This window comes from Cryptomeria japonica, unplaced genomic scaffold, assembly GCF_030272615.1.
Source record: "Cryptomeria japonica unplaced genomic scaffold, Sugi_1.0 HiC_scaffold_77, whole genome shotgun sequence".
In the NCBI taxonomy this organism is placed as follows: Eukaryota; Viridiplantae; Streptophyta; class Pinopsida; order Cupressales; family Cupressaceae; genus Cryptomeria; species Cryptomeria japonica.
This window is the reverse complement of record NW_026728899.1, coordinates 138,383-150,066: the sequence shown is the minus strand read 5'-3', so window position 1 is coordinate 150,066 and position 11,684 is coordinate 138,383. Positions and strand designations below refer to the sequence as shown.

At 33.6% G+C, this 11,684-nt stretch overlaps 1 protein-coding gene across 1 annotated transcript; it reads right to left on the bottom strand.

Annotated features, from left to right (window-relative positions):
* Positions 1-2,608: 2,608 nt before the first annotated feature.
* Positions 2,609-3,362, bottom strand: LOC131864128 (putative germin-like protein 2-1). Its single transcript, XM_059215145.1, has 2 exons — positions 3,236-3,362; positions 2,609-3,141 (listed from the first exon to the last, which is right to left on the bottom strand). The coding sequence occupies exons 1-2, from the start codon at positions 3,360-3,362 to the stop codon at positions 2,609-2,611; spliced, it is 660 nt and encodes a 219-aa protein (XP_059071128.1).
* Positions 3,363-11,684: the final 8,322 nt, after the last annotated feature.

The window sequence follows — 11,684 nt, the reverse complement described above, 5'->3', positions numbered from 1 at the left end:
CCGGTATGTGATCTAGATAGATCGTCAAGCTAAAACCAAAGGAATGATCACCTATGGATGACTCGGTGATAGGAAATGACATCATATTTGTAAAGACTTGCAACAATAGATTATTGACCTGAATTAGTTGTATTGTATTGACCTAAAACCTCTTCAATGACAAATTTGTGAGTCAAATAAATCTATTGGTTATCTAGAGTTCTATATCATTTAATGTAAATTGTCTCTTTTACATTTTTTAAATTTGGATATCTAAGGTCACATATGGCTCAACTCGATGCAACATGTCCGCTATTGTTTTGTCCATTCCTTTGAAGATCTACCTCAATTCTAGAATTTGCAATCACTCTCTTTTATTTGGATGCATGTTATTAAGACCACTTACTCAAATAATGAACAATAACTCAAGTTCTTGCAAAACATAAAAAATATCGGAGATATTGCTCACCATTGGGTCATGCATTTTGTCTACATTTTCCAATATTTTGGATTTTCCCAACTTGAATCTTGTACATAAATAACCAAAGCCACATTATTCTATTTTGGTGTAGCATTAACCACAATGACCTTGAGAGAGAACCCTAGGTTTAGTGAATGTCATGAATTATTTGTGCTAGTGAACCACCACTATTTGCAGGACTCATATGATTGACGTGCGAATCTTTCATAGAGAGACGAGAAACCCGGTGAATAAATAGATTCCTCGTGGAACATGATCAAGTAATTACTTATACCTCATTGACTCCCTATTTGCGTAGGCAAGGGATCGCATATGTGGCATTAGACATGCTAAAGAAAAGATCATAAGCACAATCTATCAGAGCAATGTGTCATCTTACAATAGCCTTATTTGTTATCTATGTGAACAATGTAGAATGGGCTTGATAATTAATATATTGATCGATACAGTTGGAGATGGATGCAAGCGCAATGAAACTTCTCATATTACTAGATTATTTGAGGTATAGACATCCAAGGCATGACGGAAGAGGCTTTTAAGCTTCACAATGAACTGATCGCTAGAGGGGCTATATATGAAGCTTTATTCATTTGAACCCCTAAAAATACATAGGAAAAATAGAAGATTATAAAATTGACATATCTCACCGATAATGTATCAGTTATATCTATTATCTTATTCTTCATTACAGTGTAATTGACAACTTCTCAATATGACGACACTTTTATCTTCCTCATATCAATTAGCAAATGGCTTCAATATGAAAATATCCTCCGCCTTCACATATTTCTCAAACTTACACCTGCATATCCATGGATCCAAGGAGCTCCTTTATGCACCTCTTAGGCTTGCAACAATAATATTTTTCCCGCATGAAACATACATGGCCTACGGCAACAATATTTTCCTATCCTATTGTGCTTATTCACATATGCAGATTTGCATTTGCTTTGATAGGAAACCTATGGTTAAATTATTGGTTATCATATTTGATGATCTATAGAAATGCTTATACAAGGAGGAAATGGTTTGAGGAATTTTTTTTGTAACCGAACTGATAGTTTATGATTGAACAAGGTAATATATTGCTAAATTTTTCAACTAATCATATTTTTAATATTACATACAAAGTTTTTAAAATCAACATGAGCATTATCCTTTTTCCCTTTAGTATTTAGATCTTCATACATAACATCCACATTGACATATTTATTATAACGTAGGAATGAATTAGGGGAGATTTAGAAAAGCTTATTTTGGGAAGCCATAAATTAATTACCCTCATAATTAACACCATGTAAATGAATTGTGTTATTATCAATAATCTATCTTCACTGTCTTAGATTTTCCATGTCATTCCAACTTATTAGAAATGTTTAATACAAGAGGCCCCTCAATCATAACCCTTATGTAGGTAGATTGATGTAAGAATAGGTGTAATATGTGTCAAGGTTATCATATTATCCCCGATAAAATATTGCGATATTGGATGCAATGGATATTCTAGTTCTATGGATTTTCTTGGAATTTAGACATAATGAAACCGTATTGCATTCCATCGAAGGTATACTATATTTATTAGAGCAATCATTCTTATCTTGAGGAGAGTCCCTAACCTTCTGGAATGACTTCTTTGATGGGGAGTCTTGAAGCATTGGATGATTGTGAGGGTGATTTGAAGAACAACTACTAATTATATTTCCCAATAACTATTTCCTACTTCCAAACCATTCACCTTTTATGTCAGAGCTAAAATGAGGTTAAGACTATGTTAAAGAACACCCTTGACAGATTGGCATGCAAGAATTATAGTGTTACTCATTCTATCCAAGTCAAGCACTTTGTTTGTTGTTGTTCCTGCAATATTTATGTTAAAGAATATATTGTTAACATGTTGCAAATGAATGTATACCTAATACAAGGATGCTCTTGTATAAAATATTCATAAATGCCTTCAGATGCTTCAAATTAATCCTTCATCTTTGGAATATGCGGAGGATATAGTCATGTTCAAAACAGATGCTATGAATAGCAGAAGAGGACGGCAATAACTCTAGAAAGATTGTTTTATTGAACGGCAAGGAAAAAGAATTTGGGAAAGACTTGGTCCCCTCTTGATTGTTTTGTTTGATAGAACACAGCAAATTCTTATGCGAATTTCTTCTGAATGTAATCCACAACTTCCTGTGTGATGCGGAAGGCCTTGGCCAATACGGAATCTGGGAGAGGAGGATCCGCTGCAAACAGAGAGTTGGCGATTGTCTGAACTCCCGGAAGCTGGCTGCTCAATGCAGATATGGCCACCGCATTTTCATGCCCCACATTCTGCTGGAAATGCACAAGTGCCTTTGGAAACACAAACACATCTCCCTTCTCCAACGTTTTGCTGAAAAACTTGTTGTTGGTGTCAATGAAACCCACAAGAAGCTGGCCTTCCAGTAAAACAAGAACTTCGGTGGCTCTTGGGTGTGTGTGAGGAGGATTTATTCCACCCACTGCGTAGTCGATGCGGACCAACGATATTCCCAACGTATTGAGGCCTGGTATCTGTTTAACGTTCGCCATCGTTACGTTGGAGCCCACATCATTGTCGGTGTTCCCTGCCTGCCCAAGTCCCCGGAAGAAGAAGTCGTCTGCTGAAACTTGCATTGGGTCTTTGCAAACGAACCCGTTCACCAAAACTGTTTAAAGCAAAATCAAATCAATCTATTACTAACTCGACTCGTCTAATAAGCAAATCATTACCATTGTTTATGTATAAAGTTTTTTACTCACCTTTGCTTTCCTCATCTGCAACGCAGAAATCTTGCAAGGGATCGGAATCCCCTGCCATGACCCTGTCGCTGTAACAACATATCAACAGAAAAAGTCCCAGTGTGAAGTAAATCATTCGGTTAGCCATTATAATAGAAACGCAGATAGTACAAGAGCTCAGAAGGATATGAATGTGTGTTACAAGCCCATTACAAGCTTTATATAGCCCAAACCTTATGACTAATTCATCTTCACTCCGTATATTAAATCACCAATCCTTGTAATATTATAATAATATACTTCCAGAGTTGTTGCTCTTTTCGATACGTCAGAGTAAGTCTTGCTGCAGCATATGGCTATCTCACCTGCTACCGCAGATGTATTCTCACCATTCTTTCATTATCGTTGAAATTTTCTATCTTCTGCTGCATATGCTTATCTGAAGATCAGCTTACCTCCTGCCTTAGACGTATTCTTCCTCATATTCTCGCCACCGCCATTAATTTAGTAATGTGGAAACGATTAGACTTTATTGGAGCGATGGCCTTCTTCAAAGGAACTAATATATACATTTTTCTCAGCCGTCTCAGAATTGGTAAAAGAGGAAATTTTCTTGGATGTTGACACAAACACCGTCCATGCATGCTTTATATTGCGTCTTTCTTGAAAACCTTTTTACGCTCGGGTAGGATAATCTCAGTTTTATTATAAAAATATACGTGTTATATTCGTGAGCCTTTAAAACAAAGAATAGTTCTAAATTATCATTAATATTTTTGGTTTATAATATTAAGGATTCATGTTAATTATAGAGTTTGGTTGCGAGAATTTAAATAAATAAATAAGAGAATGGGTTGTTTTGTGATTGAAAGGATGAACTTGGTGTACAAGGCAAATTCATCGTGGCATGTGCATGTATATGTTACATACTCAACGTCATAGGACTCATGCTAGACGAGGTGAGAAAAGGAATAAGACGAGTGGGCGTTATGACACTCATTTCGCACAACGTAAAACAAGAATGATAAGGTGATCGAGATTTGGAACCCTTATGCAACATGTCTCAAGGGAGGAACTCCTGAAGGCAACATTCCCTCTAATTCCTAATTGGTAGTGAACCGGTCGGGCCTCTATGGCGTGACCTAACACCTATAGCTAAGTAAACCCTAACTAAGCTAAATTATATATAAATTTAACAAATTTTAACTAATTACCAATGATATATAAAGAGATTAAATGCGGCAAACGAATAAATGATAATTTTCTATTAAATATTTTTAATAAGTAAATATACTGTTTGTTTTAACTAAATATTAGCCACAACGATAGTTTATTCTTCTGAAGAGTCCAACTCAACTAAATTAAAACGAAATAAAGAGTGAATTTTCTCAATCCTAAGCTGATATTTTACTTTCTTTTAAAACCAAATTTTTGAAATAAAAGTATACTACACTTTGATTTCAGATTTAATTTAATTAATTACCATTCACTATCAATTAGATAAATTAAATTATTTCACTTGACTAATTAATTTGAGAGGCCACATCACATTTAAACGATTCCAAGACATGTTAAATCCTAAAACCTAGCACACCAACTCCACCTAAGGTTTTTCATTTCCTAAAGTTATATTAAATTAAATTCTCTTAAAAGAATTAATTATCATGCTAAACCCGCTTAATGGGGCCTTAACCGATATGGTAACACTAGAAACCCAAACTCAAGTTTGCTGTGTGTGTGTGTTTACAAAGGTAAATATACTTTGTATAAAATATATATTTTTAAATAGGTGAACATACACATCTAATTACAAATAACTATTTTTAATTTTAAACCAAAGTTTAAGTAGAGCAAGTTTTTTTATTTTGTAGGATAACAAAGAGAACAATATTTGCGTGATAAACATCCCCTTCACTTTATTAACTAAAAATATTAAGAAAAGTGCATGAAAATTTCACACTCTTAAAGCTAATTTAATCCACTATTACTAATAACTTTAATTTGTTCATTAAGTATCAATAACTTTTAAACGTATGAAATGCAAATTATCACAAGCGCTAAGTTATTTCTTAAACAAACTCAGCCCTTAAACAATATGTATATTTTTTAGAAAAGTAAAATATAATCGCTTCTAAACACAACAACATCATCATTTATCAACTTGATATACACAACATTACAAGGGACCCATTTGATAAAATTTTTAACAACTTACTCCAACCCATTTAAAAAATGTAATAAAAATTCTAACCCAAACGTGAGAATGAATATTTTCATTCCAATGTCAAGGTAGCACCCCATTTGATTCCACAAAAAATCTTACAAAACACAATTTTTAAACAAGCCAATGGAGAGCTCACCTTCCAACATTTGGGCTTTCTCACAACCAACCCCCAAGCTAAGAGGCCCATGAGAAACTTGATTTCCCAATATAAATACTCCACGCAGATGTAAAATCCATTAAGGGAGTCCAACACCATATAATTCACATCCCTTCTAAATTATATCGAACCATTTTTCCACAGATTTTCCAAAAGAATCAAGGATACTCATACCCAAGAAATCTCCTTCTCAACGAGAAAAAATCGTTCCCTTGGAGGTTCCACATATCCCTCACCCTACACATGAGTTTCTCTGATCAACTTGGGAGAGCCTAAACCCTCACACACGTGTCATATACATAAGAAAAGACATAGAAAGATGAAATTTAAAAATCAAATCAAAAGCCTCCACTAACATATTTACAACAAAATGGAATATAGCATTCTAAAGATTGAATCATATCAAAATATTTCCTTAATAGATGAGGAGGGTTTGATAGAAATTTCTCAAAGACTCTTTTGAGTCCTTCCACAAAGCCTCCCAAAAAATCCCAAAAAGAAAGATGCAAAAAATAAAATAATAAGCCATACAAAGACTCTTAGAATGGTATATACAATATGTGTCATATGACCTCCCCTCCCCTGGTCAGGAGGTACCACATTGATCTCATTCACCTCCTCTAACCCCTTCTCACCAAAACCTAAGGGTATGTGGATATCACAAATGCTCCTACGTGTGAGAGCATTGGGATGAGAGGAATAATATTGTATACTCTTCCCCAATAGGATCCTTTGGATCCACTCATATGTGTGAGGCATGCGGAAGCACCATTCATAAAATTGTTGGAGTGGATTTGAAAGTGGTAATTTACTTACTGTCACCCGCAAGTTAGACTTTCGACACCTTTTTTCTAAGAGACTTGGACAAGATCAAATGATGGCAAAATCCCATGGACTAATTCCCAAAAAGGTACCCAACTCATAAGTGTTTCTTTATGGGCCTAAATACACTCAAAAATAGATGAAACCGACACTTTAAAATCATTCAAAAAAATGCTCAACATAACACCTATTTTTTCTATAAGGATGCCACTGGGCGCAGATACTAACTTACTCATATATAAAAACAAAACAAAAATATATTTAAAAAAAAAAATACATCACATTACAACAATTGCTAAAATCAAAGACCTTAGTCCCTATCATTAACTAAGGTCAAGGCTTCACTAAGAATTTAAAATGAATAGGATTTTCTTAGGAAACTCCAATTTCTATTAGCTATGAAAATTTCCTACACACTCAAAGAAAATAAATAAATTTCCAATATAGGTTGAAATAAAATGCACACATAATCATACATTTGATAAAAAAATAATTCTTCACGACCAACATAGTCCAATACAACATCGTACTATAACTTGATTATATTTTAATGTTTATTAACGAAATCTGACATTGATTTGTAATATAAAAAGTGTAGATAAAATTTGTTTTTGATTGGATAAGGTGGGAAGAGGGTCCCACAACCAAAGTTAGAATACTAGAATAAAGAAGTTCAATAACAAACAAGTTACTGCGCCGACACAACCGCAAAACTACCAAAATAACAAACCACGAAAAAATATTTAGACTTCATATTATGGAGGCTCATAAGAGCATTTGACTCTTTCATGACCAATTTTTGTCTTTAATTATAGCTCTCTCAAGCAGTACCCTCGTTGCTTCTTTTCACCTTCCATATTTAGTTTGATTTCTTTTTTCTTTTTGCCTTTTTTGTTCCATCCTTGACTTATGCCTATTGCGATAGTCAGTCAAAAAGATCGAGAAGTCATAGAAAAAATCCATTAGGTCCTTAATGATAGTAAGAAAATGAAAAAAATGAGTCCCCAAATTGAGAAACTCTATCGCCTAATAAATTTATTTTCTCTTTCAGTCTACCTTGTTTTACCTCCATCTCCTAAGTGTTTCAGTATGGGTCTGTGTACACTTATAAATAGATGAAACAAACACTTGAAAGTCATTCAAAAACCTACTCAGTGTGAAATCTATCTTTCCATAAGGATGCCGCTGGACGCAAATGCTAACTTACTCAAATATCAAAATAAAATAAAACTATATTTAAAACACAAAATACATCACATTACAACAATTACTAAAATCAGAGACCTTAGTCCCTATCATTAACTAAGGTCAAGGCTTCACTAGGAATTGAAAATGACTAGGATTCTCTTAGGGAACTCCAATTTATATTAGCTATGAAAATTTCCTACACGCTCAAATAAAAAAAAAAATTATTTCCAATATAAATTGAAATAAGATACACACATAATCATACATTTGATAACAATTTAATTAAAGATATGAGATTTCCACAATTCATTTGATAAAAATAAACTCGTAAACAATTTAATTCTTCACTACCAACATAGTCCAATGCAACATCATACTATGACCTGACTATATTTTAATGTTTTTTAACCACATCTAACATTGATTTGTAATATTAAAAGTGTACACAAAATTTGTTTTTGATTAGATAAGGTGGGAAGAGGGTCCCATGCCCAAAGTTAGAATATTAAAACAGAGAAGCTCAATAACAAACAAGTTATTGCACCAACACAACCCCAACACTACCAAAATAACAAACCACGAAAAACTATGTAGACTTCATATTATGGAGGCTCATAAGAGCATCAAACTCTTTCATGACCAATTTTAGTCTTGAATTCTAGTTCTCTCAAGTAGCACCCTCTTTGCCTCTTTTCACCTTCCATATTTGGTTCAATTTCTTTTTTCTTTGTGCCTTTTTTGTTCCATCCTAGACTTATGCCTATTGCGATACTCAGCCAAATAGGTCGAGAAGTCATAGAATAAATCCATTAGGTCCTTAATGATAGCAAGAAAATGGAAAATTGAGTCCCCAAATTGAGAATCTCTATTGCCCAATAAATTTGTTTTCTCTTTCAGTCTACCTTGTTTTACCTCCATCTCATAGTCATCGTTATCCTCCTCTTCACCATGCTTAACACTCTTGTTTCTTTGTGAAGTTTAAATAAGCGGGGTGGGATCTGGTGCTATGGAAGCCAAGCTGGTTTCCAAGTCCTCCTCCTCCACGATGATAAGATACTATGATTTGGAGACGTCTTTAAGGGATAGGTCCAAAGTGAAATATTTTGTAGGTAGGTCAAATACTTGACCTTTTCTTTCCTCAACTGAGTACAATATCACTTTCAAAGTGTTAGTTATCATATATGTGTCATCGTTTTAGTTTCAAATTTCTTTGTCTTGGATATTAATTACCACAATTAATGTCGATCTCCTCTTCTTACTCTCCTTCATTACCCTTTCATTTTTTAGATTTGCCTTTTCTATTTTTTCGATTTTTAACGTGTTTTTCATTTTTATCTTTACTTCTTTCCTCAGTTTCAAATTGGTATCCCAAGAGAGATTGTAATTCTACATGCAGTCTACTGTTAACATTATCTTCTTTTGACACAATTTTTAGCTCTTTATCTCTAGGGCATTCCCTTTTTTATCTCTCTCGATATGGGAATTGCCCTTTTGGGAATTTTTAGGGAGATTGAATGCTTATGTGGAAGCAATTCCAAAACCACTAGAAATTCTAAGGGGTTTCTTGGTAATTTTGAGGGCTCTTGAAGCCATCTTTCACTTTGATCTCTTTGATACCAAAATTAGGCCAGATTAGAGCATAGGAGAGGTTGTATGCAAATAGATTTGGTGAAGGTAGTATATTAAGCCTTGATGTAGGCTAGGGATGTCCTGATATTTATGGTTTCTCTTAACCTTTCACCCCTAGCAACTGATTACAGTATCCTTTTCTATCATCTTGTAAGTTACAATAGAACTCATCCCATCCATTTTCACTTCCCTCAGGTTCTTAGAGAATGTGAACTTCTTTGAAAGAAGTAGATTGTGGCCGTTCTACATGGCCATGAATTAATTTGAAACCCCTCCAACTTCACAAATCCTTCGCATGTTGTTCTTCTTCAGAAGCTCATAGGTTGATCAACTCTAATCTTTTCTCATATCGATTTCCGTAATTTTTTATACCCACAAATCTTTTGGAAAAGTTGGACTTTCTCAAAAAAGGAAGAAGCGACACGATTAGATTACTATTAACATATTTCGAGCTTTTCCATCTTTAGAAGGATTATAATCATTGGAGGAAAACTAAGCCCAATAAGGTAATAAATATTTTCAATCTTACAACTTTAATAATCTCATCCCTTTAGTCCATTCCTTTTTGTGAATTAAAAAGTGATAGCATCCATGATCAGAGATTTTAAAACTTCAAATATGCTACATGCACTTTTATGCCAACTAGACATTTGGGATATTTCAATGACCATGCGAATCCACAGTCAAGATTTACATTCAACTTTAATCGTTCTTCATTTTATAACAGTTCTAATATTATTTCAAATGAACAAAGGTAGCTATCAAAATCCAAACCAAGTGCTCCTTTCTAGAAGCATAAACCCGACAGGGTGCTACTTCTAATAAATTTGATAATTTAATAATTCACGATATAGTTGAATTTCATGTTTATAAAGTCAAAGCATCAATTAACCCACTATAATCACATGGAAATCAAAATACCTAATTAACTATCAAAATTTTTGTCCTCATCATATGCATATATTAAAATCAAACTGCTCTACAGATGCACTCCACATTTGACATATTCTAATAACATCATCACGTGTTAATACTAATAACTTTAAAAACTTATACAGCCCTAGAATTCAATCATGGTCCAATAATGCCAATATCGAAGCCACCAAAGGGTGGGCCTCACAACTAGTAGTTTCGATTCTTGATCCGAATTTAGTCATAGCCGACTACTTAAATTCATGTAATTCAAATAATTTTTTTGATATTCGTAAATATCAGATAACTTAATAATTAAAGAAAGTTTAATCAGCAAACTAAAAAACTAAATTTTAATATATATTTTATTAATTTTTAAAGGATGAAACTACTCATTCTTATTTGACAATAGGCAAGACCGAATTTATATAGACTACCTCTCCATTCCTTTTGAAAAAAGGTAAAAACATGCATCTTATAAAAAGTTCTATTTTTCTCCAAGAAATCTCTCAAATTACCTTTTCTCTATGAGTTATTTTTCCCTAAAATTCGGTTGTTCAACTCTATCCAAATAAATTATGTACCTCACAACTATCTCATGTGAATCCTCTAAATCACCATTCCAATTCCGCAATTTTAGAATCTGCATTAGGCGACTGTGATAGTTATGAAACTACTTTTTTCTACCTCCAAAAGAGCCATCATCCTCTAGCTCCCTCGGTGGGAGGTCTTTAAATTTTGATTAATGCGAATCAATCAAACTAAATGGAGTTACTTAGAGACATCACAATCCAACTTTTTACAAATATCGTGAGAGTAGCGTGAAAAGATTAAGAGTAGCGTGTGAGATATTGAGAGAGAAAGAGAGAGCCAAGAGAGAGCAGGCCAAATAAAAGAAAGGTTCATAAAGAGAGTGGGGAATGAAAAAATACTGATGAGTCATTTAGATTCATCTCGAAACATTGCAACTGCCCTATAAAGCTAAAAAGTTGAATTTTGTTTAGAAATGCTTGCATATTTTTTTTTGTAGGATGCTATCATGATGTGCAAATGTCCGTGTGAAAAACTCGTATCTAGATAATATACGTTCAAAAATTTTGGGAGAAAAGAAAATATAGGACTAATGCAAAGGTGACATAAACCAATGTCCATGAGAAATGCGGCCTGAGCACCTTGGTAAAGAAGAAGGCTTATGTAAGTACTAAAATGAGCCTACAAAAATATTAAGCGAATGGACACCAAAGTACACACAAAACGTAGGTGAAGTTGCGAATGTATGCGATTTACGACATTACAGCCTAAAAATTTAATTATTCCTTAACATCAAATAATTCAATAATTAAAAATAAGTTTTAACAAAAAAACAATTTTCCCCCTTTTGATTTCAATAAAGCATACATATACAAATTATTATTAACAATAGACAAAACCTAGTTTCTATAGCATGCTTCACCATTTCTTTTAAAATAAATACAAGCAATGATGGATCTTATAGAAATTTCTCTTTTTCTCCTATGAATCTTTCAAATTACCTCTTA

What these genes read in the sequence shown, in the direction of transcription:
- LOC131864128 (XM_059215145.1), bottom strand. Translation starts at nt 3,362, where the DNA reads ATGGCTAACCGAATGATTTACTTCACACTGGGACTTTTTCTGTTGATA. An exon ending in TGCAGATGAGGAAAGCAAAG is followed by an intron (nt 3,142 to 3,235) that starts GTGAGTAAAAAA and finishes TGCTTTAAACAG; the next exon opens with TTTTGGTGAACGGGTTCGTT.